At 42.0% G+C, this 25971-nt stretch overlaps 2 protein-coding genes across 4 annotated transcripts in view; one reads left to right on the top strand and one right to left on the bottom strand.

Moving 5' to 3' along the window:
- TFB1M (transcription factor B1, mitochondrial) overlaps positions 1–25971 on the top strand; it is a 64872-nt gene that overhangs the window by 32121 nt on the left and 6780 nt on the right. Inside the window, exon 5 of the mRNA XM_019412651.2 lies at positions 3094–3213. Coding sequence (XP_019268196.2) covers positions 3094–3213 — 120 coding nt within the window. The remainder of the gene's footprint in view (positions 1–3093; positions 3214–25971) is intronic.
- On the bottom strand, positions 12694–19769 carry CLDN20 (claudin 20). Of its 3 annotated transcripts, XR_002070814.2 has the most exons (3): positions 19379–19769; positions 14730–16152; positions 12694–13801 (listed from the first exon to the last, which is right to left on the bottom strand). XR_002070814.2 is itself a non-coding variant. In XM_019412652.2 (2 exons), exon 2 carries the CDS (start codon positions 16047–16049, stop codon positions 15390–15392), a length of 660 nt encoding a protein of 219 aa, XP_019268197.1. In that variant the 5' UTR covers positions 16050–16152; positions 19379–19769; the 3' UTR covers positions 13987–15389. The 3 variants fall into 3 exon arrangements, 2 of the variants coding, with proteins under 2 accessions (XP_019268197.1, XP_019268198.1); XM_019412652.2 differs by lacking the exon at positions 12694–13801 and having other exon boundaries at positions 13987–16152; XM_019412653.2 differs by lacking the exon at positions 12694–13801 and having other exon boundaries at positions 13987–16444.

Here is a 25971-nt window from a genome sequence, read left to right on the forward strand (position 1 = left end):
CGAAATCTATTACTTTCCCCACAGGAAATTTTCTGAGCATCTCAGTTTAATAATTTTTTTTTAACGTTCGTTTGTTTTCGAGAGTGAGACAGAGCACAAGCAGGGGAGGGGCAGAGAGAGAGGGAGACACAGCATCTGAAGCAGGTTCCCGGGTGACAGCACAGAGCTTGAGGTGGGCCTCGAACCCACAAACTGTGAGATCATGACTTGAACCAAAGTCGGATGCTTAACCGACCGAGCCACCCAGGCGCCCCGAGCATCTCAGTTTTAAAACCTACGTAAGGCAAAGCTCTCGCGAGCCAAATTATGTGGTTTTCGTGTCCAAACAGGTCAGAAGTAGCAAATAATAGGGAATTTTAGGGATCTGCACATGACAGTGAAGCAAGAAGACAAAACGCAGTGCGGTAAACACTCATTCATTTAGTGGTGTGGCACACGGCCGACGTGCTCAACTCCGCGATTAATCCAGCAGCCATTGGCGTTTGTAAGGCTGACCCTGTATCGCTTAGAAGAGGCTCAGAGTATCCAGTAAACTCTAAGAACATAGAGAAGCAGGATACATTTTTTAAAAGTCAGTGTGCCTCATTTTTTTTCATCCTCCACTCAGTTATGTCTAATCTTAACATATTGCCATATTTTTATTTTTATTTTTTTAAGAAATAAAATGTTACAGATATTCTTAAAACCCTCTTCTGCCCCCTTTCTTTCTCTCCTGTGAGTTGTACTCAGAATTGATACTCATCATTCCCATGCATGTGTTTTGCAGATACATATATGTTCACACACAGGAAACAATGAGGGGTAATGTTTTGAAGTTCTTATATGCATGGAGTCATACTCCACATGTTTTCTGCTACTTCATTATTTTCTGCTCTATTTTGGGATCTGTGCTGGTAACACCTTCTTACTCATTTTAACTGTTACTTAGTGTTCCATTGTCAAAATTACCACAGTTTGCTTATTCATTCCTGTTGATGGGCCTTTATGTTTTTTTCACCATTTTTGACGCTATGCACGTATGATGTGGTAGGGAACATTCTTCCACGGTATTTCCTTGTGGAAGTATATGTACTGTTCTCTAGGACACGTCCTGAAGGTAGACCTAAAGGGTCATGAGGGTGTCCTCCGCTTCGGCTCTCCGGTATATTTTGCCAAATTGTAATGCAGAGTGCGTGTACCTGTTCTCCCTAGCGGTAGGTGGGGGTTCCTCTGGCTCCATATATTCACCAATTCTAGGTTCTGCCAGGCTCTTTTTGTTGTTGTTGTTGAAATTTTGTTCATTTTGTGGATAGGAAAGCTTATCTCATTATAGCTGAAATGTGTATGTCCTTAATTTGTAATATGGTTGAGCATAGTTCATGGTTATGGTTCATCTGGGTGCTCTTAGTGTATTTCTTAGCATATTTTCTATTGTTTATCTTTCGGTTACTGATGTGTAGGAGTTCTCCTATGTTTTGAACACTAATCCTTTGTCAAAGGAGTTTCAAATACCTTCTCTCTGTGACTTATGTTTATAGTGTTTTTTTTATTATGGAAGTTTTAAATTTTAATAGAGTAAAAGATCAGTCTCTTATGGCTTTTGCTTTTGCATCTGCATCTTCAAGAAATTTTTGCCTAGCATGGAGTAATAAATACTTATAAAAATTTTAAAGTTTTGCTCTTTATTTTTTGTGAATGCACTTGGAATTTATTTTTGGTTATGGTACGAGATGGGGAGTTACTCTTTTCTCCTGTAGATATACCTACTTCTACCAATATCACAGATTGAGTGGCCCATCCTTCTTCTATTAGTGGTTGCTGCCTTACATCTGTCACACAGCAAACATCCACATGTGCTTGGGTCTGTTTCCAAGGCCGTTGTTCTGTTGGTCTGTGCCTAGAGCAATGCCATTCTTGGCCTTAATTTTGATGTCTGGTGGGGTGAGTCTGCCCCAGCCTGCCCCATGTTGATGTTCTTCAGGAGCTTTCTGGCTATCCTGGGCCCTTTGTCTTTCCATATAAAATTTTAGGGAATTTAATGTAAATTTCCTTCCAAACATCCCTTGAGATTTTGGTTGAAATTGCATTGCAATTATGAGTTAATTTAGATATACCTGGTTTTGGGGCGCCTGGGTGGCTCAGTCGGTTAAGCGTCCGACTTCGGCTCAGGTCATGATCTCGTGGTTACTGAGTTCAAGCCCCGCGTTGGGCTCTGTGCTGACAGCTCAGAGCCTGGAGCCTGCTTCGGATTCTGTGTCTCCCTCTCTCTCTGCCCTTCCCCTGCTCATTCTCTGTCTCAAAAATAAATAAAACATTAAAAAAAAAAATTTAGATACACCTCGTTTTAAAATTGTTTAGGTTCTTAAAAGATGAAATTCCTGGTTTTTGCAAAAACAAAAGAACACTCTCCAAGAGTTCTGAATATTCAAAGTTTTATTAGATTAAAAGATTTTTTTAATGTTTATGTTTGAGAGCGAAAGAGACAGAGTGTAAATGGGGGAGGGGCAGAGAGACCCGGAGACACAGAATCTGAAGCAGACTCCGGGCTCTGAGCTGTCAGCACTGAGCCTGACATAGGGCTCTCACTCCTAGACCGTGGGATCATGACCTGAGCCGAAGTCGGCCGCTTAACCGACTGGGCCACCCAGGCGACCCTAAGTCTTATTAGATTTAAATAAAGAAAAGCACACTATTGAAAATGTTCCTTCATATATTTTGGTAATTCATAAAATTAAATAAGTCTTTTTAGTTCTTAATTATGCTTACTAATTTCTTCATTCATCAAATATAGACTGATATTTGTTTCATATAGGACCTTCTTCTACATAATGTAACAGTGGTTTGAAAATCCCCAGCATCCAGTGATAGGGAAGTTTTCTTACTGGATTTTTGAGTGCATTATATAGGATATAATTCACATTTCCTAGGTTTGCTTCTGCTGATATTGGAGGAAAATGTTCCCCATGCTGCCTGTGTATCATGTGTCAGATAGCCTATAGTTTTAAAATTTATCTCAACACTCCATCTAGTGTCCACAGATAATAGGATGTTGGCTGCATTCCGTCTAATCAGACTGGATTAATTATTTGCTAAAAATTCCTTTTTGTCCCATAGAGACTTACAGCCAGTACAGGAAGCAAACAGCGCAGTCGCCTTTCTGTTATGGCCCAGTACCTCTGCAACGTTCAGCACATCTTGACCATTCCGGGTCGGGCTTTTGTCCCTAAACCAGAGGTGAGTTTCTGTTTATTTGTAAATCTTTGTTCATCTGAGAATGTGTCATAGGAAATTATCTCTAGGATCTAATCTTCACTTCCATGCAAACTGTACTGTTTATCTCTCCTGAATAAGAAAAATCACAATGTGTGAATAGTTCTTGTCCTCATTTTTCTCCCTTTTACAGTGACCAAATGTCTAGGTTTACCCATGCTGCCCTGGTGGTGGTGGTATTATCACCTCGTACTCTTAAAAGTATTCTAGGATGGAAGATAAGTTGTATGGTCACCTCATCTTCAGAAAAAGAAATCAGTGTTCGTTTTGTGATTTCTGCATAGATTTCTAAATTCAAGTTACCTCAAACATTTTTTTATCATGAATTTTTTTCCACCTTTTTTTATTTGAAGTGCAATTAACATACAGTGTTATGTCAGTTTCACTTGTGCAACATATTGATCCAAAATTTTCTACATTCCTGAGTGCTCACACAGTAAATAAAAATTTATTTACTTTGAGGGGCGCCTGGGTGGCTTGGTCGGTTGAGTGTCCGACTTCGGCTCAGGTCATGATCTCACGGTCCATGAGTTCGAGCCCCGCGTCGGGCTCTGTGCTGACAGCTCAGAGCCTGGAGCCTGTTTCAGATTCTGTGTCTCCCTCTCTCTGTGACCCTCCCCCGTTCATGCTCTGTCTCTCTCTGTCTCAAAAATAAAAACGTTTAAAAAAAAAATATTTACTTTGAGAGAGAGAGCGCGTGTGTGTGTGTGTGTGTGTGTGTGTGTGTGAGAGAGAGAGAGAGAGAGAGAGAGACAGAGAGACAGAGAGAGAGCGTGCACATGCGAGCGGGAGAGGGACAGAGAGAGAGGGAGAAAGAGAATCCCAAGCAGGTTCCACACTGTCAGCACAGAGCCCGACACGGGGCTCGATCCCACGAACTGTGAGATCACAGCCTGAGCTGAAATCAAGAATTGGATGCTCAATCGACTGAGACACCCAGGTGCCCAATGACTTATTTTATAACTGGAAGTTGTATTTATTTTACCCATCTTCTCACCCTCCTTCCCTCTGGCAACCACCAGTTTGTTCTCTGGGGTTAAGTCTGGTTTTAGGTTTGTTTGTTTCTTTGTGTCTTATTTGTTCGTTTGTTTTGTTTTTTGGATTCCATATGTAATTGAAATCATGGTATTTGTCTTTCCCTGACATATTCCACTTAGCATATACACTCTAGGTCCATCCATGTTATTACAAAAGGCAAGATCTCATTCTTATTTTATGGCTGAGTAATATTCCTTGTGTGTGTGTGTGTGTGTGTGTGTGTGTGTGTGTGTGTGTGTGTGTACATGTATACATGCATGCATATGTACCACATCTTCTTTATCCATTCATCTATAAATGGACACTTGGATTACTGCCATATCTTGGTTGTTGTAAATAATAACTGCTATAAATAGGGGTGTATATATCTTTTCAAATTAGTGTTCTTGTGTTTTTTTGGGTAAATACTAGTGGTCATATTACTGGATCATATGGTATTTCTATTTTTAAGTTTTTGAAAAATGTCCAAATTGTTTTCCACGGTAGTTGCACCAATTTACATTTCTCCCAACAGGGCACAAGGGTTCCTTATTCTCCACAATCTCACCCACATTTGTTATTTCGTGTCTTTTTGATTCTAGCCATTCTGACACATACAAGGTGATGTCTCATTGTGGTTTTGATTTGCATTTTCTTGATGTTGAGCCTCTTTTCATGTGTCTGTTGGCCATCTGGATGTCGTCTTAGGAAAAAATGTTTACTCAAGTCCTCTGTGCATTTTTTTTTTATTGAATTCTTCGGTGTTGAGTTGTGTAAGTTCTTTGTATAACTTGGATACTAACCCTTTATCAGATCTGTCATTTGCAAATATCTTCTCCCATTTAATAGGTTGCTTTTTGTTTTGTTGATGGTTTCCTTTGCTGTGCAAAAGCTTTTTATTTTGGTGTAGTCCCGATAGTTTATTTTTGCTTTTGTTTCCCTTGCCTCTGGAGTCATATGTAGAAAAATATGGCTATGTCAGAGAGATTATTGCCTATGTTATCTTCTAGGGGTTTTATGGTTTTGGTCTCACATTTAGGTTTTTAGTTTGAGTTTATTTTTGTGTATGGTGTAATGCACATACACAGTATGTTTTTATAGTTCTCTATTCCTTTCTTCTTCTCTTGCTCTCTTCCCTTGTGGTTTGATGGCTTTCTTTAGTGTTATGCCTGAATTTCTTTATCTTTATTTGTTGTATATCTATTACAGGTTTTTGATTTGTGGTTACCATTAGGTTCATGTATATCTTAATGTGTATAGAAGTCTGTATGAAGTTATGGTTGCTTAAGTTTGAACATATTTTAAAAGCACGAAATTTTTACTTACCCTGTCCGTGTCTTATGTATGTGATATCATATTTTACATCTTTTTATGTTGTAAAATGTGAAATCCCTTGGCTGAGTTTGGTACATATAATTGATTTTACTACTTTTGTATTTAAACCTCCATACTTTCTTAAATGATTAATCTACATTTATTAGAAGTTTGCTTTTATCTGTGAAGTTTTTTTTCCTTTCATAACTTCTTCTAGTTATGGCCTTTCCTTTCCCCTCAAGTCCCTTTAACACTTCCTATAAGGATGTTTTAGTGGCGATGATCTCTTTTAATGTTTGTTTGGGGAAACTCCTTATCTCATCTTCAATTCTGAATAAAAATCCTGCTGGATAGTATCCCCGCTTGCAGGTTTTTTCCTTTCAGCACTTTGAATGTATCTGCCCAAAGCCTTATGGGATTTCCCTTGTATGTAACTGTGTTTTCTCATGCTACTTTTAAAATTCTCTATTGTTACTTTTTTTACATTTTAATTATTTTGTGCCTTGGTGTGGACATCCTTGGGTTAATCTTGTTAGGGGTTTTCTGTGCTTTCTGGATCCAGATGTCTCTTTCCTTTTCTGGGTTAGGCAAGGTGTTTCAGCTGTTATTTTTTCAAATAAGAGTTCTGCCTTTTTATATTTTCTCCTCCTAGGATCCCTACGATGCAGTTGTTAATACAGTTGATGATGTCTCTGAGTTCCTTAACATGCTCTCATTTTTTATTCTTTTTTTGTTTTGCTGTTCAGCTTAATTGCTTTCCATTGCCCCATCTTCTGGATCACTGATCCATTCTTCTGCCTCCCCTGATCTGCTGTTGGTTCCTTCTAGTGTGTTTTTTTAATTCTACTTATTGAGTTCCCCATCTCTGGTTCTGTTTTACATTTTCTCTTTGTTGAAGTTCTTATTTTATCCATTCTTTTTTCAAGTCCAGTATCTTTATGACCATTCCTCTTATTTTTTTATCAGGCATTTTGCTTATCTTTGCTCATTTAGCTCCTTTGCTGTGATTTTTGTCCTGTTCTTTCATTTGGGACACACTCCTGACTCTTTGTTTCTGTCTAACTTTGTTTTTGTGTATTAGGGAAGTCAGCTACATCTCCCAGCCTTGAAAGAAGTGGCCTTGCATAGAAGAGGTCATGTGATGCCCTGTAGCACAGTGCGCCCTGGGCACCAGAAGCAGGTGCTCCAGGGGCGTCTCCTATGTGGACGGCATGCACCGTGCTATCGTGGCTGAGCCACGTTTGTCTTCAGCCCAGTCAGCTGCAGTGACCCACTTTCGTGTGCTGTGGGTGTGTTGGACAGCGTTTGGTCCTTGTGCTCTTGAGGTGCCTGTCTGAGGATTACCTGGGCTTGTAGGTGGGTAAAGTCAGTGATCAGACTAGGTGTTTGCAGTCAGCCTCTGCCGCAGCTGCGGGCCCACTGAATGGCAAGGCTCTGTCCCTGCGTAGCCAGCGAAAAGGCTCAGCTACTGCAGCTGGACGCCGTGCTGCGTGGGCTTTCCTCTCCCTCTCCCCGGGGCAGGTGGCACTTTTGGAGTGGCCCCGAGCCCTGCCAGGGCTGCTTGCAGTGTGTGGCAGGGCAGGAGCCGCTTTGGAGGGATGCCTGCCACGGCGGGCAGGTTAGATGGGGCCAGTCCACAGGAGCACACGAGGGGACGGGGTACAGCACTAGCTAGACAGGTGGGGAGTGTTCGTGCTGGTTCCCGCAAAAGTCTGGCTAGCTAGGCCAAGAGCAGGGATGAGAAATGGTGTTTGCCAGCGCTTTGTTCTCGGGGAGGTCTTCTGAAGACCCCTGCCCCTCTAGTGCACGTTTGAGATTCGTAAGTAAATCTCCTGCACATATTCCATGGGCACTTCTCAAGCTCCTGGTGTTGTGCTGTGCTTGGGTGGAGCTGTTTAATATGCTGGCTCTTTAAGGGTGGGGACTCAGTTTCCTATGTCCTCTTGCTCTCCTGGAGTTAATCCCACTGATTTTTAAGGTACCCAGAGTTAAGCCCCGCTGATTTTAAAAGCTCCCTAAGTTAAGCGTCGCTGGTTTTCAAGGCCAGATGCAGTGGGTGCTTGTGTTCCCTGTGCTGGGGTATCTGGTGTCCGGTGTGATCTCCCTTGTCCCTGCTCTCTCCTGTGGTCAGTGTCACTGGGGGTTTGGTTCCCAACCACAGCTCTGTTCCTCCTCCCGTTTCCAGTGTTGCCTCCGCTGTGATTAGCTGCAAGATCTGTTCTGCTGTCGTCAGGTCCTATTTAGGGTTAGTCACACGGATGTACCTGTTATCTGTTGTGTCCATGGATGAGGTGAGCCAGGGGTGGTCTTCCTCCACCGCCCTCTTCGGTCCTCCTCTTTCCACATTTTTAAGAGATCCTGTTTTGGCAGTGTTACTTGTGATTAATCATCTGTGGAAAATAGTTGGATATTAAACAAGACTGTTACTATTACATGCTAATTACAGAAACAGAGTTTCTCTGCCAAAAATAAAAATCAATAAAGTGGTGTCTGTTTTAGCAAAACTACTACTGGATGAGTTACTATAGGATATATATTATAGAAACTCGTCTATTTCTTTGTCGGATGTGTATTGAGTGGAAAGGCCAGGCTAGGCTGGGGCGGGGGCGGAGGGGGCGGTTGGTGATGCCTGAAAGATGAAAGGGATAGGAGCACCGTCAGACATGGAGTCTGCCATCAGGGAGTTTACAGCTGGCGAGGAACAGATTTCTTCTTGCTTGCCGAAACTCTCAAGAATAAAGTCGTATAAAGTTTCATTTGAGATTCATTAAGGAAAGTAGCATGAAAAAAAATTGTATTATATGGTTTTTTGGATCGAGATGATATATTTAGAATGGGGCCCCAACCAGTAGTGTTAGCCCTCCTTGTCCATCTTGAAGCGTGGTCTGAGAAGTCTCCATAGTCTCTGCTACCACCATCCACTTCCTCGGCCGTGTTGTCCACCACAGTTAACTGAGCTTTGGGGTGACTGTAGGAATTCAGTCCTTCTTCCCTCCTATAATAGTTTTCAGCTTTTTCTAAGTCAGGCTCAGAAAACTCATTCTCAGTACCACCTCCCTTTAGCATCTCAAGTTTTCAGACATTGTAAATGGTTTCTTCCAAAATAATAGATCCTGTTAGATCCCAGACAGGACCCAATGACTGGAGATGTGTTATAGGTCATCATCAGGTTTAATTTATTTGTGCTTTCAGGTATTTTCTATCCTAGAACAGATGGCCATTGTAATGAAGAAAACCAGTTGACCATATAGCTTTCTTTCTTCTCATAATGCACATATGAGTGTATATAACATTTTGAATAGTGTAGGACCCCAATGTATCAGAAACAAAGATCTTTACTTTTAGGCTTTTATACTTAGGGTTCTGACCACAGTCCAGAATCTTGAAGCTATTTAAATTTTACCAAGTGTTTCTTAAGGTGGATTTTAGAATCTTTTTAATGGAAAGTTTTTCTTTGTTTTAGTTACTTAGTTGAGGGCATTTTTAGAGGTTGTTATCAACCTTATCCTTGATTTTGCGGTAAGATACACATGCAGTTAGGTAATGTTCTTTCCTCAAGGATTAAGGCCTCATGAAAATATTTATTATTTGAAAAAAAACTAGCTATGTTTTTGGTTCACTTTATTGAGGAATGTTTGCTTTTTGACAAATTAAACATATTCATAGCAGTTTTCTTGAGATGCTTTTCATCATGTTATAAATATTACATGCAAGGAATTTATTTGTAATCTAGGAAAACAGCTATCAAAGAGGAGAGAGACTGTATTATGATAAAGGAAAATAGTAAATCAAATGATTAAATTTTGGTTCTAAGAGAATTCTCTGCTGCTCTGAAGTAGTTGTACTATTTAGCAGATCGGGAATATTCTGAGGAAAGCCAGAAAACATTTGACTGATGGATGGTTGCACTGAACAAATAAAAAAAAAATTTTATTTTCTTAAGAAAGGAGAAGAATCTTCTAGAGAAGGTAAAATAATGGCACAAGCCTAACCCTATGGCTAAACCTTTCTGAATACAAGAGGAGAAAGTCATAAACACAAATAACTCATAACACAAGTGAAAAAAAGTGCTAAAATAGAGGTACAGGCAGGTTCGCTGGGGAGTCCAGAGAGGGGGGTTAATTCTCTATAGATGCTCAAAGAAGTTTCCTAAGTCAGTACTTCTTCTCAACCAACCCTGAGAATTAGATACGAGAATTTCTTTTGTGATATTTCAAGAACGTATTTATACCACCTTAGAATTTTTCTGGAGAATCTGTAATCCCTCCTGGTTATTGGTCTTTAGACAAAGCAACTTAATCGAGGCAAGGCTTTTACTTCCATGAACTAGAATAATCCTGTTCAGAATAGTTGACCTAAATTCTTGTCAAACTCATTATTTTTATTAACTTCTCTAGGCCCCAAAATTTGAACCCAAAATTCTTTTCTATCTACAGAAAATGCAACTTCCCAGGTTAGATTCATAAAATTTGTCAAATTGACTTACTCTAGTGTTTCTTAAACTTCTGGAGTTTTTAGTGAATAGAGTTAAGTCAGAATTTTTAAAATTTTGTATTTTCATTTCACTATTGAGTTCATAAAATTATTTTACCAATTACAAGACAAAATGTTTTACGGTGCAGATTCACAATTGAAAAATGCTTCCATGAGCAAATAAAGCTTATTTAAGTTTTTCAAGCTGACATTTTTAAACCCTGAAGAATCCACGTATTTCTGGAGTTCTACAGTAATTTTTTTGAGCCGATCTGCACATTAATCAAATTTGAGAAATACTAAGCTATTAGCTAGACCCTCAAAATTCTGTGTCATTTTTTTTTTCTTTTTAAAATTTTGGTCATGGGGCTTCTAATCTAACATACTCCCAACAGAATGGATAGGCTTTGGGTCTTAACCACTATGCTATCCTCAAACCTAGGTAGGTCGCTTGGATAGAAAATGAGAATTGCAATGGGCTCGTTTGATTAATGTGATAGAGGCAGCATACTCTGGCGGAATAAACAGAAGTATTTTTTTATATGCTTTTTTTAATTTTTATTTTTGAAAGAGAGCAAGTGCAAGCAGGGCGGGGGCGGAGAGAGAGAGAGGGAGACAGAGGGTCTGCAGCGGGCTCTGCGCAAAAGCCGGATGCTGGGCTCAAACTCATGCACTGCAGGATCACGACCTGAGTTGAAGTCAGACGATGCTTAACCGACTGAGCCACCCAGGTGCCCCTAGAGGTATTTTAAAGGAAACTAGATGTACTGGAATTCCAGTGTCCCTAATGACAAGAACTCGGTCAGGTCAATAGGCTGAATTTTAATATATCCCAAACTGGGGCAGTCATGTCACCCTTGAAGGATTGTTTTGAGAAGTAATGTGAAGTAATGCATTTGGAGGCAGTCAGTGGAAGGTCACTGTTATTCTGATTATAAACAACTATTTATGGACTAAGTTGGTATATCCTGATACACATTTTAATTTTTAAGACTTTCATATAGTTTATATCTAATTTTGCCTATTAGGAGTACTGCGTGTGGAGCAAGTTACCCCTGTATGGGACAGATTTAAAGTATATTGTCAATACAATTTTAGAAGAATTAACGACGATATACCCGTGACATTATAAAGAAAAGGTCACGACTTGAGGCATCCATGCCTGACCTTTGAGGACCACATTTTAGAAGCTTTCAGCCATCCTTGCTGACAGCTATTGAGGCCTTGACTTCTTTGTGAAGTAATCTTGATCTTCGTAAAATGGGTGGATTCATGTAAGAAAGCCATTTTTTCATGCCTTTGTGTGTTTTGAAATCAGATAGTGAGGATGTTATTTCTGTTGAATATTGCCCTATATTTGAGAACCCTGTGGACATATTTTTCTACTTAACTAATACTCTTCTGTGTTAGGTCTGATTTCCTGGAATTAGGGACTGAGATGAGAATTTTTATGAAAGTGCCGTATTGAGTGTTCTCAGAAGAAGGGTGAGGGAAGCAGGGTAAAGCAAGGGGGGCAGAAAAGCTAAGCAGGAATATTGTGCCTGGACACCAGCGTCAGCCTGGTCCCACTGGGTCAGAGGGTAGCGGGGAGAGGGGGAGCAATGGGGCACAAACTGTCCCACAGACTCAGTCGAGGGAATGGCATGTTCTACACGTGTGTGGTCAGTCTTTGGCTCACGGCCACCTCCTAGGAGCAGTGGTGCCCTAGTCTACCAAGGGAGGCAATTCCGCACGTGTGAGCTGGTAGCGCCCTGCACTCACAGCAGCTGGGGACGGACGCACAGCCCAGTGGGAGCTTAGGCAGCACCCCCGGCAGCCTCTCTAGCCTCTGTAGGCACCTGCCTGAGACCGCCGTCAGACGCCTCATGTGGCCTTCTGTGCCTTGGTTGCTCCAAGTTCTAAACTAAGTTTCATACGTGATTCCTTTAGTAGCCTTCAAACAGGATTATTTAATAGCATCCTCTCTCTCTTCTTTGTAACTTTAGTCTTTCACCTTTATCATTGTGTTTGTTCTTATTATGCCGGCAATTTTATCGTTAAGTAGCCTCAAATTCTTTTTGAGAGTGAGTCTAAAATAAAAATAAACGTGTAAACTAAAATCCAGTTTTATAATTAAAGTACAAGAGTCCTTCTTAAAAATCAAGTTAGTGTTGGATAGAAACAAGATATTTATTATTACAATTTACCTTCATACAAGTTATGTTTTTATAACTACTCCAAGAATAAAATAAACAAGAAGTATTATAAGCCCAATGAAGGAAGAAACAAAATTGCATTTTTGCAGGTGACCCATTCATGTATGTATAAAGTGCAGTGAAGTGAATTAAAAAATTATCGGAGGTAATGAAGAGATCGCAACAGGTTCACGGGATTATAGCCTATGATACAAATCTCAAAAGTCAGTACAGTGAATTTATGCTAAAGCCTTGTAGCTAAAAATGTGGTAGTAAAAGATGTAATGAGAAAACATTGAATCCGGAAGTGGATCTGTCTATACCCCAGCCTGTGCCTGCCCATGTGTAGGTAGTGTGCTGATGACCCTTTCACCTGCCCATGTTGCCCAGATTACTCGCTGATTTCTTCAGTCATAACACATACACACACACACACACACACACACACACACACACACACACATACATATACACATATATCTGCTCTGTAGGTAAAATAAGCAGGACATTCTGGGGCTTTCTGGTGTTTTCTTTTGGTTTGGTAACTTTATTATTTTCTTTAAAATGAATGTTTAAATAGAATTCAAATACATTAGATCAGGGTTTTTCAACCTGCTCACAATTGACATTTTTGGCTAGAAAATTCTTTGTTGCCTAGGCATTGTAGGGTATTTCATAGCATTTCTGGCCTCCGCCCACTGGGTCCCAGTACCGCTACCCCAGCTGTGATGACCAAAGCCGGCCCCCGGCGCTGCCCTGTGTCCTCTGCAGGCTCCACCCACCCCGCTTTGGAAAATGCTGGTGTAGACCAAGAAAGCCCCGAGCGTGCTTACCGCCCCCCGCCCCTTCAAATGCTGTGTGCACATCCTGTCATTGAATCCTTACAGCCCCTGTGTGCGTAGGTGCCGTTCTATCCTCATTTTCACAGGAGGGAACCCAGACCTAGATTCAGTAACACGCGCCGCGCAGCCTTGTGCCCTGCGTGAGCCGGCGGGCACCTGGTCTGACTCCAGGGCCAGTTCCCTCCGGTTGAATCCCACCTCTCCGCTTACCAGCTGCCTGCCGTTGGGCAGGTGAGGTACCGTACTTCCCCCTGGTTCAGTTGCCCTCTGTGCTAGGAATAGTGCCTGCCTCCTAGAGGCCTCCTGAGGTTTAAACCAGTCCGTGTACGTCCCGGAAGGACTGGCACGTCCTCGTAAGCGCTGTAGGCAAGTTACGGAGGCTACAAAGGTAAAAACGGTACCTTGTCTCAGAGTCTAGTCGGAGATGCAATAACTTGTTTGAATAGACCGTATTCCCAGAGAGTACAGGGCTGGAAGCAGCGACCCTCAGGGAGTCAGGAGTGGGGTCACAAAGGAGGTCCCGCGTGAACCCCGAAGGAGGAGTCGGAGCGTGGGCGAGCAAGGAAGGGGTGAGTGTGGGAGGTTTCCGGGTGGAGGAATGCAGCAGGGATGCGGTCTGGAGGGACGGAGGGACTCCGAGCCATTTCATCATTGCTGTGTCCAGTCTGGATAGAATTCGGCCATTATTTGTAGGAAATGGCTGCTTTTCTGGAGTTCAGAACATCCCTGTGCCTATTTAAGAAGAAAACATTCTAGAGCAAAATAAAAATTATTTTTTGGAGTATGTATAGACTTATATAGAACACATACGGTGAACTTTTAGCATGGGACTATCAGGTACAGAAACTGCATATAAAGCCAGTCCCAGTAAGCAAAAGGAGAGAGATACAGGTGCCAAACCAATCTGGTCACATTAATTTGCATAAAAATACTTTTTACCAGTTATTTTTAGTATACATGTGTTTAGAAAATATTTTGACCCTCCAAAAGAAATCCATACTTTAAGCTTCTGTTTAAATATGTCTTTTCCTAATTCCCGGATGAAATGATACCTTTCCATTTTAGCCATCCTATTAATGGCCAATGACACTGTTGCAGAAGAGAGTGAGTAAACTAGGTATAAAACATGTTAGTCTCTACTTCTGTAGGCACAAATGAAAAATATGTAGTCACCTAAAAGATACTCTTCACACTTCCTGAGTTACTGATGTGCAAAGAAATGATCCTTTTTCCCCCTTTACCATTTTATGGTGAGCAATGACTAAGCCTAAATTACATGAATGATTAGAAACAATAGTGGGCCTTGTCCCCTTTGTGCATTAGAAAATCCAGTTTTTATTTTCTTGTTAAGGTATTTGGATTACATATCACAAATTAACTTACATTTTTAAAGTATTCTTTATACTTTAATTTTTGTTCTGTTTACTACTGGAAGCAGCTCATTTATAAGAGAACAGCAATGTTTTCGTTAACGTGAATCAAACTTGAGAAAAAAACGACAACTTAAAGTAACTTCTATCATCCAGATACTCATCAGTGAGAGGGAAGACTCTGGGTTGTAGGATAAATGAACGGAATCTGGAGCATCCTCTTGCTAGCAGCAGAAGACGGCACTTCTTAAGCATTCTAAGTAAAGCAAACTGTTATTATTGTCACTTACTTTGTACTTAATGCCTTCCAATCCTGGAGATTTCAGTTTGCGCTTGATTTGGTTTTGCTTTGCTGTGGTAGCATTTACCAGTTTCTTTTCCTTAGTTCTGCCTGCCTAATCTTTGAATAGCCTATCGTTGGCTCTTGGACACGTACGTAGATATTTTCTAAAATGAAAAAGGAAGCAGGGAGGTCACGGTAGGTGGGAAGCTGGGGAGGCTGGTTTGGGCAACACTTAAGAGAGATGGACATCTCTTCTTTCCCTCATGGTCAGAGAGCAGGCTTGAAAACAGAAGCAAGTCCCTGTGGTTACCAACAGCCAGCAAAAGCAGATGATACCCTGGGTTAACACAGAGAAAGGCGCTTTTTTATACTTGGCAATTTAGTTCTTTTATAAAATCCAACTAAATAACAATTCAGAAGATGTGTCAACAGTTTATCTTAAAAGGAAAAAAACCCCATCAATTGTCTTATAAAACAGAACCTCTTTCAGTTATAAACCACTGGATAAAACACGAAAAAAGGAATGGAAGAATAATCTTAAAACGGGTCTAATTGCACACAATAGTTTGTTGGCATTTTAAATGACCTCATTTATAGTTTTCCTCTAAAGCGAAAAGACGAAAGCCACAGCAGGCACCTAAACATTCCGTACGCGTTACACGGTCATTTACACGTAATCTTTGAGGTTGTATGCGGAGCTGCCCTCTGGCTGCATGGCGGAGGTATGCCGCTGCTTGGCTGCAAAGAGCCAAGCTTCCGGAGCCTTTTTCATACAGGAAGTGCAGAAAATCATGCCGGAGACGAACAACAGCGCGGCCGAAATGAATCCGAGGTAGACGGCTCCTCCGGGCTCATGTTTGTTGCTTTCTGGAACCGTCAGGTCCAGGAAGTTTGCTATGATCTCCTTTGTGTACCACACGGTTGGGATTAAACCAGAGACCCCTGCAGCCATGAAGCAGACTCCTCCGGCAAAAGAAGCGTGGCTCTTTGTGTCTCCGTCCCCTCCTAAGCGAGTGCATTTCATCCCCACTGTGGAAGTGCAGATCCCCAACGCGGACAGGACGCAGGCCAGGACCATGGTGGCCCGTGCGGCCTGCACGTGGATGGGGAGGGACAGAATGGAGTACTTGAGGGTGCAGCTGAACATCCCGGTGCTGTACCACGTGCAGTCCATCCACAGCCCCTGCAGCTGCACGACGGCCGTGATGATGTTGGAGCCCGAATCCACGTTCACCTTCCAGTTGGGCAGCAGAGTGGCCGTGAGCACTCCAGACACCCCAGATAGAGCCAGGACGAAGGCCAGGAGCTGGAGACCCGCGGACGCCATGACGTTACCTTATCTTGGTCCCCCGTTACCTGCTGCTTGATTATGATGGCCCCTGGTCAAAACCGTAATGCTGTCTGTGCGGCAGAGAACCACGTAACAAAGGCTAGGGAAGGAAGACAAACCGGGATTAAAAGAAAGGATAACGAAAAGGCTTACGTTTCCACGTACGGTGGGAGCAGGAACACATTTGAATGGGCCTCGCAGTAGATGAGGACACTCCAGCCCAAGAGAAAAGCTCACGCCAGGCCCTCAGAGACTACCGGTCATTCTCCTGAGTGCGGATGGGTGGTTCTCGAAAAGTGGCCACTTTGTTCTTTTTAGAATTTAAACTGTGCTAAAGTCTATGATGATGCCTTCTTGGGAGATTTTGACATACCGAATTCCAGTTGTAGGATCTGATAAAGAATTTTAATAGCTTACAGGTTTTTTTAAACCCTATGATTTCTAATTAAAATACTTAATAGGTAATAAGGGAGAAATGAATAGTTGAAGCCCACCTCTTAAAAATGATTTCTAGGGGCACCTGGGTGGTTCCGTCGGTTAAGCGTCTAACTTCAGCTCAGGTCATGATCTCACCATTTGTGGGTTCGAGCCCCATCTCGGGCTCTGTGCTAACAGCTCAGAGCCTGGGAGCCTGCTTCAGATTCTGTGTCTCCCTCCCTCTTTGCCCCTCCCCTGCTCACACTCTGTCTCTCTGTTTCTCTCTCAAAAATAAAAACATTTTTAAAAATTAAAAACTGACTTATAAATCTTAGAAGAGTTTTAAGTATTCAAAAAATGATTTTATTTAAAAAATATTCATTAAGCACTTACCATGTGCCAGACACATAACCCAAGTAAACTGTTTAAGGAGGAAAGGAAATTCGTGGAAAGAAGTTAAAGCCACAGGCATGATTATCCCTAATTTCCTGTTAATAAACTTTTACAAAATCCTTATCTAGGTTAGCACTCGTTTCACTGCAGGTGCAAGACGCTCAGTGCAGGAACAATTAGGCCACTGTCTTTTGCTTGTGAGAATGTGAGATCCTTTCTAGCTGGGACCAGAATCCTTCCCTGACCCAGATGAAGTAGTCTGCCGTAAAACCGGTTGTTCTGACGGATTCGGTAGTGACCTTGAATCTTGAAAGTACATGCCAGAAATAACCACATCCTTTGTTGTATGTGAAAGAATACCAAAAATAATTTAACATCTTCTTAAGAAGAGAGTAAAGACCGCACCGAATTTGTGGCTTGGCTGTGCTTTACCCTGGCAGTAATTACTGCCTTCTTCGAGGGAAGTCTAATGGTTTCTGAAATACAGTAATAACTTTTTTTGTGTTTCTGAATCAGTTTTTGAATGACGTATTAGGGTGGCTCTGTCACGATTCACATATTTTACAAAAGGCAGTGTGGGGCTCTGAATCCAAAATACTGGGCTCATATCTTCACTTTCCAGAACCTCTCTCTGCTTTAGTATTTTCTTCTGGAAAATAGGATTATAGTATGTATATCAAAGAGTTAAATGCATTTAAGGGCTTAGAGAACAATATCCAACACCTAAAAAGTACTCCATACATTATAATCAACACTGTGATTAGCATGCTGTTTTCTGTCATGTGACAGTTGCTATTTAATAACATTTGAAATATTTTTTCTTTTCTCTCTTCCTTCATCGAACTGATTTATTTTTGTAGAATCTTAGAGCTGAACCAAACCATAGATATAACTGTGCGTCATCAATTTTCCCGATTGGGAAGGACACTGAGGTGGTAAACCCCCCAAGGCCACGCAGGTCTCAGCAACGGTGTCCGGTGTTCCCGCCTCCCCCACCATCACCCCAGTACTCAAGTGTGAGATGCTCTCCGTGTGCCTCCGGGGAAGCACAGAAAACGCTACATCTGCAGGCAGAGAACGCCATTAACTGTCAATTTTATCCACTCCCTGTCCCACAAAGGGAAAAAAAAAAAAAAAAAACCACTTCACAAGACATTAATGGGGCAAATAGCTTAGTCTCAGAGACTCATCCAAGAGGTTGATGCCTGGCTTTTGTAAAATATCTGAAGTAATACTAATCCGTGCCTATATCAGAAGTACAAACTTAACATAGTTATAGCATCGGTTCTCTAAGAAGTTAAATCCTGGACTGTCTAAATTTGCTTCGTATATTTTTGTTCATAGCTTTAAAATATGACAAACTTAGGAAAGGGTTTCCCTGAAACTTTAAATCCTTAAGCATCAGACTTACAGACACATCAGAGTACTTCGGCTTTTGGCATAGCCGTACAGTTCACTTCTGTTTTCCAAACCTCTTTTCATACCTGACACTAAAATAGCACAGAATAAAGTTTCTAGGAAAAAAAAAAAAAAAAATGAAGCACATGTTTATAGTTTCATAATAGCTGTTTTCAGGTTTGGGTTTTAACATTTCAGATTCCAGGCAGTTCCCTAAATTACCGCCTTCCCAGACCTTTGTCAGCTTATGGTTTCTTCGGCATTGAGATTGCTGTTAACATGCTCTAAGAGCATCTCATTTCCCTCTTTATTTTTACTTGGGTTGAGTAACCTTCATGTGTTGATCAATCTATGCTCAGCTTCCCAATTATAACCTTTTTCTTCCCATTAACCAATACATTTTATAAATTTCAGTGTAATTCAGGCTTGCAGACAGCTTGTTCATCTTAATTAACACGTACTGGCAGTGATAAATTACAGACAGCCAGAATCAGCGTAAACAATATGACATTGCATTCAGCTAGCATAGTGCCTGCTCACTGTTGAATATCGGATCTTAAATGCTTTCTTCTGCACGGAGAACTTCTGCAGAAAAAATTTGTTCTCCACAATGAAGGTCACTATTTCTGTTCCTTTTGTAAAAACATACTGGCATCTCAGCTATATTGCTATGAATTTTCTTTTCCTCTCCAGCCACAAGTATGATACAGTTTGTGGCCTGTTCTCTCACATTGCTATCTCGTAAGTAAGTACGGAATAAAAGCATACTTTATTTCCGTGGTGGTGGTGGTGGTGGTGGTGGTGGAATACAGGGAAATCCAGCAGAAGCAGCAGAGGGATTGCATGTAAAAACTTAGTTCTAAATACACAGGTCTCTCAGGGCTCCAGAATACACTGCTTGCAGAACAGAGCCTGTGAGTGTTAACTTTATGGACTTACTTGCCAACAGAAAGTCTGCAGTGGATTTCATTAAAACGTAAAGTCAGTTTTCCAGACAAGATCTGTTTATAACAAAACTATTACTTTAAAAACAGACCGACAACTTACAGTTCGAACTAAACACTTAAAGGTCTCTACTTCTATTTCTGAGCGTTGTAGAAGCCTCTCATTTTCCATACCTTTTGTCAGGAGCCTTCGGTGTCTTAACCCCCTTCTGTCAGCTGTCTTCAAGCGAAGCCGCTCGAGGCGGAGAAGCCACACTTGAGGCTCCCGTCCAGCCTGTGAGCGTTAGGGACAGAGCTCCGCCAAGTTAACTCGCACGTAAAGACCAACATGGGAATCTGAGGTGGAGACTGCTGATGGTGCTAGAAGATAAATACCAGGTTCCCCATCTCATTTTTTGAGCTGTGGGAGAATTAAGAAAGGAGAGGCGGGGAAGGGAGGGAGTTGTTGTTACGACAGGATTTGTCGAAACCTGAAAGCTGAAAATGCTTTTGTGTCACTGTGCAGAGGAGGAATTCTTCGCGGGCTCACAAAAGGGCTTTCTTTTCCTTTAATATTATGTTGCACTCCGCAGTTATAATTTATTTTTGAATTTTTATCTGTGTTGGAAGATAGTTTGTCATGTCCCCAATTAAAGGATATGGTCTGAAATATTTTTAACTGGATTGTGCTTTGCAAATGATAGTCAAGACGATCTTTTTATGCTGGTGCTTGTGACTCGTCTGAAATCAAGAGTCACAAAATTGGTAGCTTTCAAAAAGATGTCCAAAAGACTCTTTTCAAAATATGCATCTTTTCAATAAAAGAAAAAGGAACCCTGTTGACTAGACTCTGACCGGTAAATCTACAAGTATTTTGTGGGTCAGGGACGGGGCGTGTCCTGAATTTTCTTTTGTTATTCCTTCCACTGAGAAAGATTTCTGGAGTATAACTTAATAAATTAGAGCTTTTAGAAAATGTGAAGAAATTACACCAAAATGGTGTGGAGCATATTCAATGAAATAGTGAAATCAAATATTGAGGTCCTGACACCTTGAATACAGACACATGTCATGTCTGTCGACTCTGAGTTCACATTTTACTTTCCTTCCCTGATTCTAATTCTACAAGCTATAAATTCAGAACCACTTTATAAAGAAGGTATTGTGATAATAGACTTTTTGATTTCCCACATATTGTAGCTATATCAGATGATAGCCATTTCTTTAAAACCCGTAAATAATAAAATGCACATTTTGATTATCTGGATTTTTCTTGATTTTTTTGTTTTTTTGTTTCGTTTTCATCTTTTCTGAGTCTGGCATTTAGCAAGGTATTTTTCTTCTTTTAGAAATCTGATGCCTGTGGATTTGTTTTTTAGCCATAGTACTGTAATTTTAATATGTAAACTTATTTTCTTCTGTTTCGTGGAAATACTTAAACAGTTCTTCACGTAAATACTGGGTGAGGAAGAGTTGAATTTCAGGCACTAACGGAACCAGCATTGTTATTTCTGCTGTATCGGAAGAAACCCACCAGATCCCTTTAGCACCTCGCCTTGTTTGCTTTTTGCCACGGTCGACAGTATGGACTGACCTGTGCTGAGGCTGACCGATGGCAGGTGGAGGGGCCAGCCAGCTCCCAGCTCCGGCCTCCAGGATAAGGACGCCTCCTTTCCATTTTCAGAATATCTCTGATTACTCTTCTGCCTTGGTGGGAGCCCTTCTCCTATAAAATCTTAACTGCCTCTTCTAGAAAAACAAACTTCTGAAGGGCAAATGACTTTCACAAATTACAGACCTTTAATCAAGGTGTAGGATTCCTTGTACAAAAAGAGATGGAAACATAGAAGTTTATAGAGAAATATAACGCGTTGACCTCCTCTGCTTCCACTGTGGACATGTTGTAAGAGAAGTAACCTTTTAAGCCCAGAAGGTTTTGCAGATAAAGCTTATCTTTACCTTAGTTCATGCCTCTTCGCTGGCCCTCTCCCCTGAACACCCGGCTATATATCCAAGTGCCAATGTGACATCACTTACATTTCAGACCTACCGGGGACAAGGACCAGTCTTCCCCACCCCTGTTCTCCTCAGTTTCCCCACGTCCGTTGATGCCAAATTCACCCTGGCAACTGGCACGTCCCAGGTCTTAAAGGCGTCCTGGATTCCATGCCCAACATCCACTTAATTAACACATCATCTTGTTTCTAAACTTCACAATAGGTCAAGAATCCCCCCACCTCTGAGCCCCTCTAACTCCCTGGCTTAAGAACCTCACACAGCAAGGATTTCTGTGTGTCCCCCGTCACTGCTGAGTCTCCTGTGCCAGGAGTAGTAAGGGCACAGGGAAGTATTTGTTGAATGAATTCAGAAGCTAGTTTTGAGTAGATAAACAAACTATACCTTTGTATGGTTAAAAGTATAATTGTATCCTTTCTAAATGAGACTGCAGTTTTAAGTCATTTTGTCCCTCTTCAGTTTTGTCATTTGGGCCTAATACTAATACCTACTGTTCATAAAACCGTTTCCTGTAATGCCAGATACTGCCTGAGGCGCTATGCTGCTTGCTTCTCAAGACAACCCTGTGAGGTCGTAGGAGTCCTCGTTTTGCAGATGAGAAAACTGAGCCCCAGAGAAGTGAAGTAACTTGACTAAGGTTGTAAAATGAGTACATAGCAGGAATGGGACGCGGGCCCAGGGTACTGTGATTTTTGAAGCCTTTCGTACACCCCTAGCACTTCCCTGCCTCCACTTAGAGAAGAATGTATTTGTAAATCTCATTAGAATGAGTCTTTTCTTTCTGTGGTAATCTGGATAACGGTGAAAAAAAAAAACAAAAAAAAAACCCGACATCTCCATGGCTTTACAGAAAAACACTTCACATTCATGCAGAGTCCGTGACTGAGTAACTGTCCAGTGAGACTCAGCAGTCCATCTATTTTCTTTAAAATGTTTTCATGTAGGTATTTTTAAGAAAAAATTGCATATGATTTCCTTAGTGTGTTTTTCTTCGTAATGATCATTTGAAAGTCAGACAAGCTTTTCTCTTTTCTCTGAAAGACCAAATAATTGAGTATTTTAGAAGTAACAACAATACATACTTTTGTATGAGGTTCAGCAGACCTGTGTTTCTCACCCCTGCCCACACAGGGCCATCACGTAGCTTTAAAAAAAGCCCGAGGCCCAGGCCCCACGGCTCTTATTTCATTGGTCTGGGATGGTGCCCACTCACAGCATGTATAAAATGCTGCCCACTTAATTCCAGTGAAAAGTCTGGGTTCTGATTTTAAAAACAGTGTCTTCTCTTATTTGCTTTCTGTTCAGCTTTGAAAATAATGAAAGTGCAGCATAAGAAAAAGTGGTTACCTATTCCCGTCCCACAGATTTAAAGTGATTGACTTAATCTTAATGTTTTCTTCGGACCCAGTCTTAGGAAAAAATTTCCTATCAGCTATGAGCAGGATTAATTCATCATTTCCCTCCATCTTTATGGTCATTTTAGTTTTAAAATAATGCTTCAGGCTAGCCTGAAGACTTTAACTTTGAAGATTGGTAGCTTACAGATTAGTGGGTTGTAGTAAGGACTTTGTTTAAAATGAAGATTTATTTTCATGGTTTCTGTGTGTTCTCAAACGTCCATTGAAGCCAGCCTAATTCTTTTGATTTTTATAGCAAATCAGGTGTATGTTTCTGCATAGAGTACTACCCTCCCCCCCACGTTTAGCCACATGTGATATGTTCTAAGACCCCCAGTGGATGCCTAAAACTGCGGACAGTACCAGACCCAATATATACCATGTGTTTTTCCTGTGTATACATACCTAAAGGTTAATTTGTTAGGTGCAGTAAGAGATTAACAACAGCAACTAATGACAAAGTAGAACACTTGTAACAATATGCTGTAAGAGAACGTGTGTGAGGTCTCAATATCTTACCGTACAGTAAGATGTCATCGTCATGACGACGATGTGAGCTGACGAAATGCCCGCGTGGTGACACGAAGGGAGGTGAGTGATGTAGGCACTGTGACATAGTGGTAGGTTACTGCGGACCCTCTGGCACTGTAGCAGGAGGAGGGTCCTCTGCCTCCAGACTGAGGTTGCCTGGGGGCGGCCGAAAGCACAGAGAGCAAACCATGGGGGGGGGGGGGGCTGCTATGGAAGTTACATTTGTTTATCAGCTGTTAGCTAATTTTTACGCTTTGTTTCTCCCTTTCATGTCTTCAGAGGAGGGATCCTGAGGACTCGTTTTCTGTTTTCCTCACATGATTTTAGAATATTAAGACTATCTTTGGATTTTGTGGTGACGTTTGCAGATGGATGTAATTTTTTCAGTCTAATAAGCAGTGTAAACACGTATTTGTTACATCCTCTTTGCACATTATTTTGAAGAGCAGGACGGGTTTCTTTAAAACCTCCTCATTTACCGGCCGTATCCAAGATTGTGGGTTGAATGGCCTTCTGTAGGCCTGACCCTCGGCACCGACTGCTTCTCTTGCCTTGTTCCTCTTTGCCTTTCTTCCCTGTGACTGTCTCTCTCTCTCTCTCTCTCTCTCCCCCTCCCTCCCCCCCCCCCTCCTGCCCAGCAAGGTGTCCTGCATCCCAGCCCCAGCCCACACTCTGGCGCCCTGGGTGAGTCCAAGAGGACTTTGTGATCTTGCCAGATTATAAAGCTTGCGTCAGCTTGAATCATTTATTTTTTTTTATTTAATCTCTGGTGATAGGTATATAGGGAAGACTCTGAGACCCCAGAGCTCCGTGAGTTAAACTAGCAAGATAAGCAGGTAAAGGGTGAGATCTAGCAGCTGTAGAATCTGCCTTTCAAAAGACAGAATATCTCTGGGGCACCTGGGTGGCTCAGTCGGTCAGGTGTCCGACTTCGGCTCAAGTCTTGATCTCGCGGTTACGAGATCAGGCTCTGTGCTGACAGCTCAGGGCCTGGAGCCTGCTTGGGATTCTGTGTCTCCGTCTCTCTGGCCCTCCCCTGCTTGTGCTCGCACTCTCTCTCTCCCTCAAGATACACATTAAAAAAAATTTTTTTTTTAAAGACAGAATGTCTTTCAAGTCAGAAACCAGAAGAGCCAGACAACATGAGGATATTTAAAGGAACAACACGTCAGCACAAGGAACGCGGCGGTCTGGGTGCTCGTGGCACATGGACCGGGAGAGTCCGGCCCCACCTGTGCCAGTGAGAGGTCAGGCCCTCAGGGCAGACACCAGTGACCGTGGCGGCCACCAGTCCGTATATGCTTGCTCCCATCCGTGTCGCTCCGCGGTCTTCTGATAGTAACGGGACCTGCATTTAGGGGTAGTTTTTGTCGTTTTATATGCACATAGGGGAAGGTAGTGACAAGGTAACTGGAAGATAGCCCCTAGTCTCTTCGGCAGCGTGGCTCCTTGTGAATTAATATATTTGCATCTGTGTTCGTTTATGAGTCTTTTCATATTAATATTTTCGAGAGCAGCAGTCCTCATTGAGTGTCTTGTGAGTCCGCCTGGATTGACATTGTCCCTGAAGAACAGGTCGCACTGGGGCGCTGCGAAAGCAGAGGCTGGGCCCTCGTGATGGCCCCGTGTGCTACCAGCCTGCGGCCCCAGAGAGCAGGGCCCCTCCAGATGCTGTTTCACAAACCCCAAAGTCATGGTTGGTGGGAAAGCTCATGGTTTTAGGGGTTTTCCCCATGATCGTCCAGGAACTCCAAGTTAAATGTAACAGAAAATCTCAATCCAGTGTTTGTTCTTGTCCCTCTTGTGCTTTGTTTAGAATTAAGCATTCACCTCCCTGAAACTCGTTCCCTATTTTGGGACCAAGAGACCGTGACTCATCTTGCTCTTGTTGTTACACTAGGCACAATTTACATACATACAGTTACTGACATGCCTACATTTACATGCATAATTTACACTGTAAAGCACTCTCTCCATTTGCTCCCCCCACGTGGGTGTGTCTTTCTTACCCTTAATTCCTCATCACGCTCCCAGCTCACTGTCCTTCGTGCTCATACTTTGAGAGGAAGTACTGTGACTGTTTTGTGATTCCAAGGAGGAAGAGAAAAAACAACATTCAAAAATATAAAGGAGGAAAAAAAGGTGGGGTGGAACTTCTAGAGAAATTAATACTGTTATAGAAAATACAAATCATAAACTCAAAAAATGTGTGTGTTTATTTTTTGAGAGAGAGAGACAGAGTGCAAGCGGGGAAGGAGCAGAGAGAGAGGGAGACACAGGATCCAAAGCAGGCGCCAGGCTCTGAGCTGTCAGCACAGAGCCCGACGCGGGGCTGGAACTCACTAACTGTGACATCATGACCTGAGCCACTTAACCGACTGAGCCACCCAGGTGCCCCACAAATTATAAACTTTAAAGAAAGATTTGTAGGTATAACAGTGTGTCAGCCTATGTCGAGTACGTTGGGTTCAGAATACCTGGAATGCTGTTAAAGTGTTTGTATTTTAAGGTTTTAAAACTGAAATTCTGTCCTTAAGTTGGCCTTGGGACAAAGATTACAGGCAGAATAAACCAATTATAGGAAATTTGATAGACATTTGTATTTGTAAGTGTTTTTCTACAAAACGTGTAATTCTAGTATCCTAGGCATTAACGACTTGCCGCCCTGTCACCCTTGTCTGAGGAAGTTGTGACTGGAGGCTGTCGTTAGCTCAGTGCAGGGACCTGAAGAGTCAGACCCTGGTGGGTGCAGGATCCAGCCGGACCCTTCCCACTCCCAGCCACGCTAATCCGAGTCAGTACCACCTTGACCTTTGAACCCTCCTCTTGCTGCTCTTGAAGGCT

Source organism: Panthera pardus, unplaced genomic scaffold (assembly GCF_024362965.1).
Source record: "Panthera pardus isolate Hobbes unplaced genomic scaffold, ASM2436296v1 HiC_scaffold_17, whole genome shotgun sequence".
Taxonomy (NCBI): Eukaryota; Metazoa; Chordata; class Mammalia; order Carnivora; family Felidae; genus Panthera; species Panthera pardus.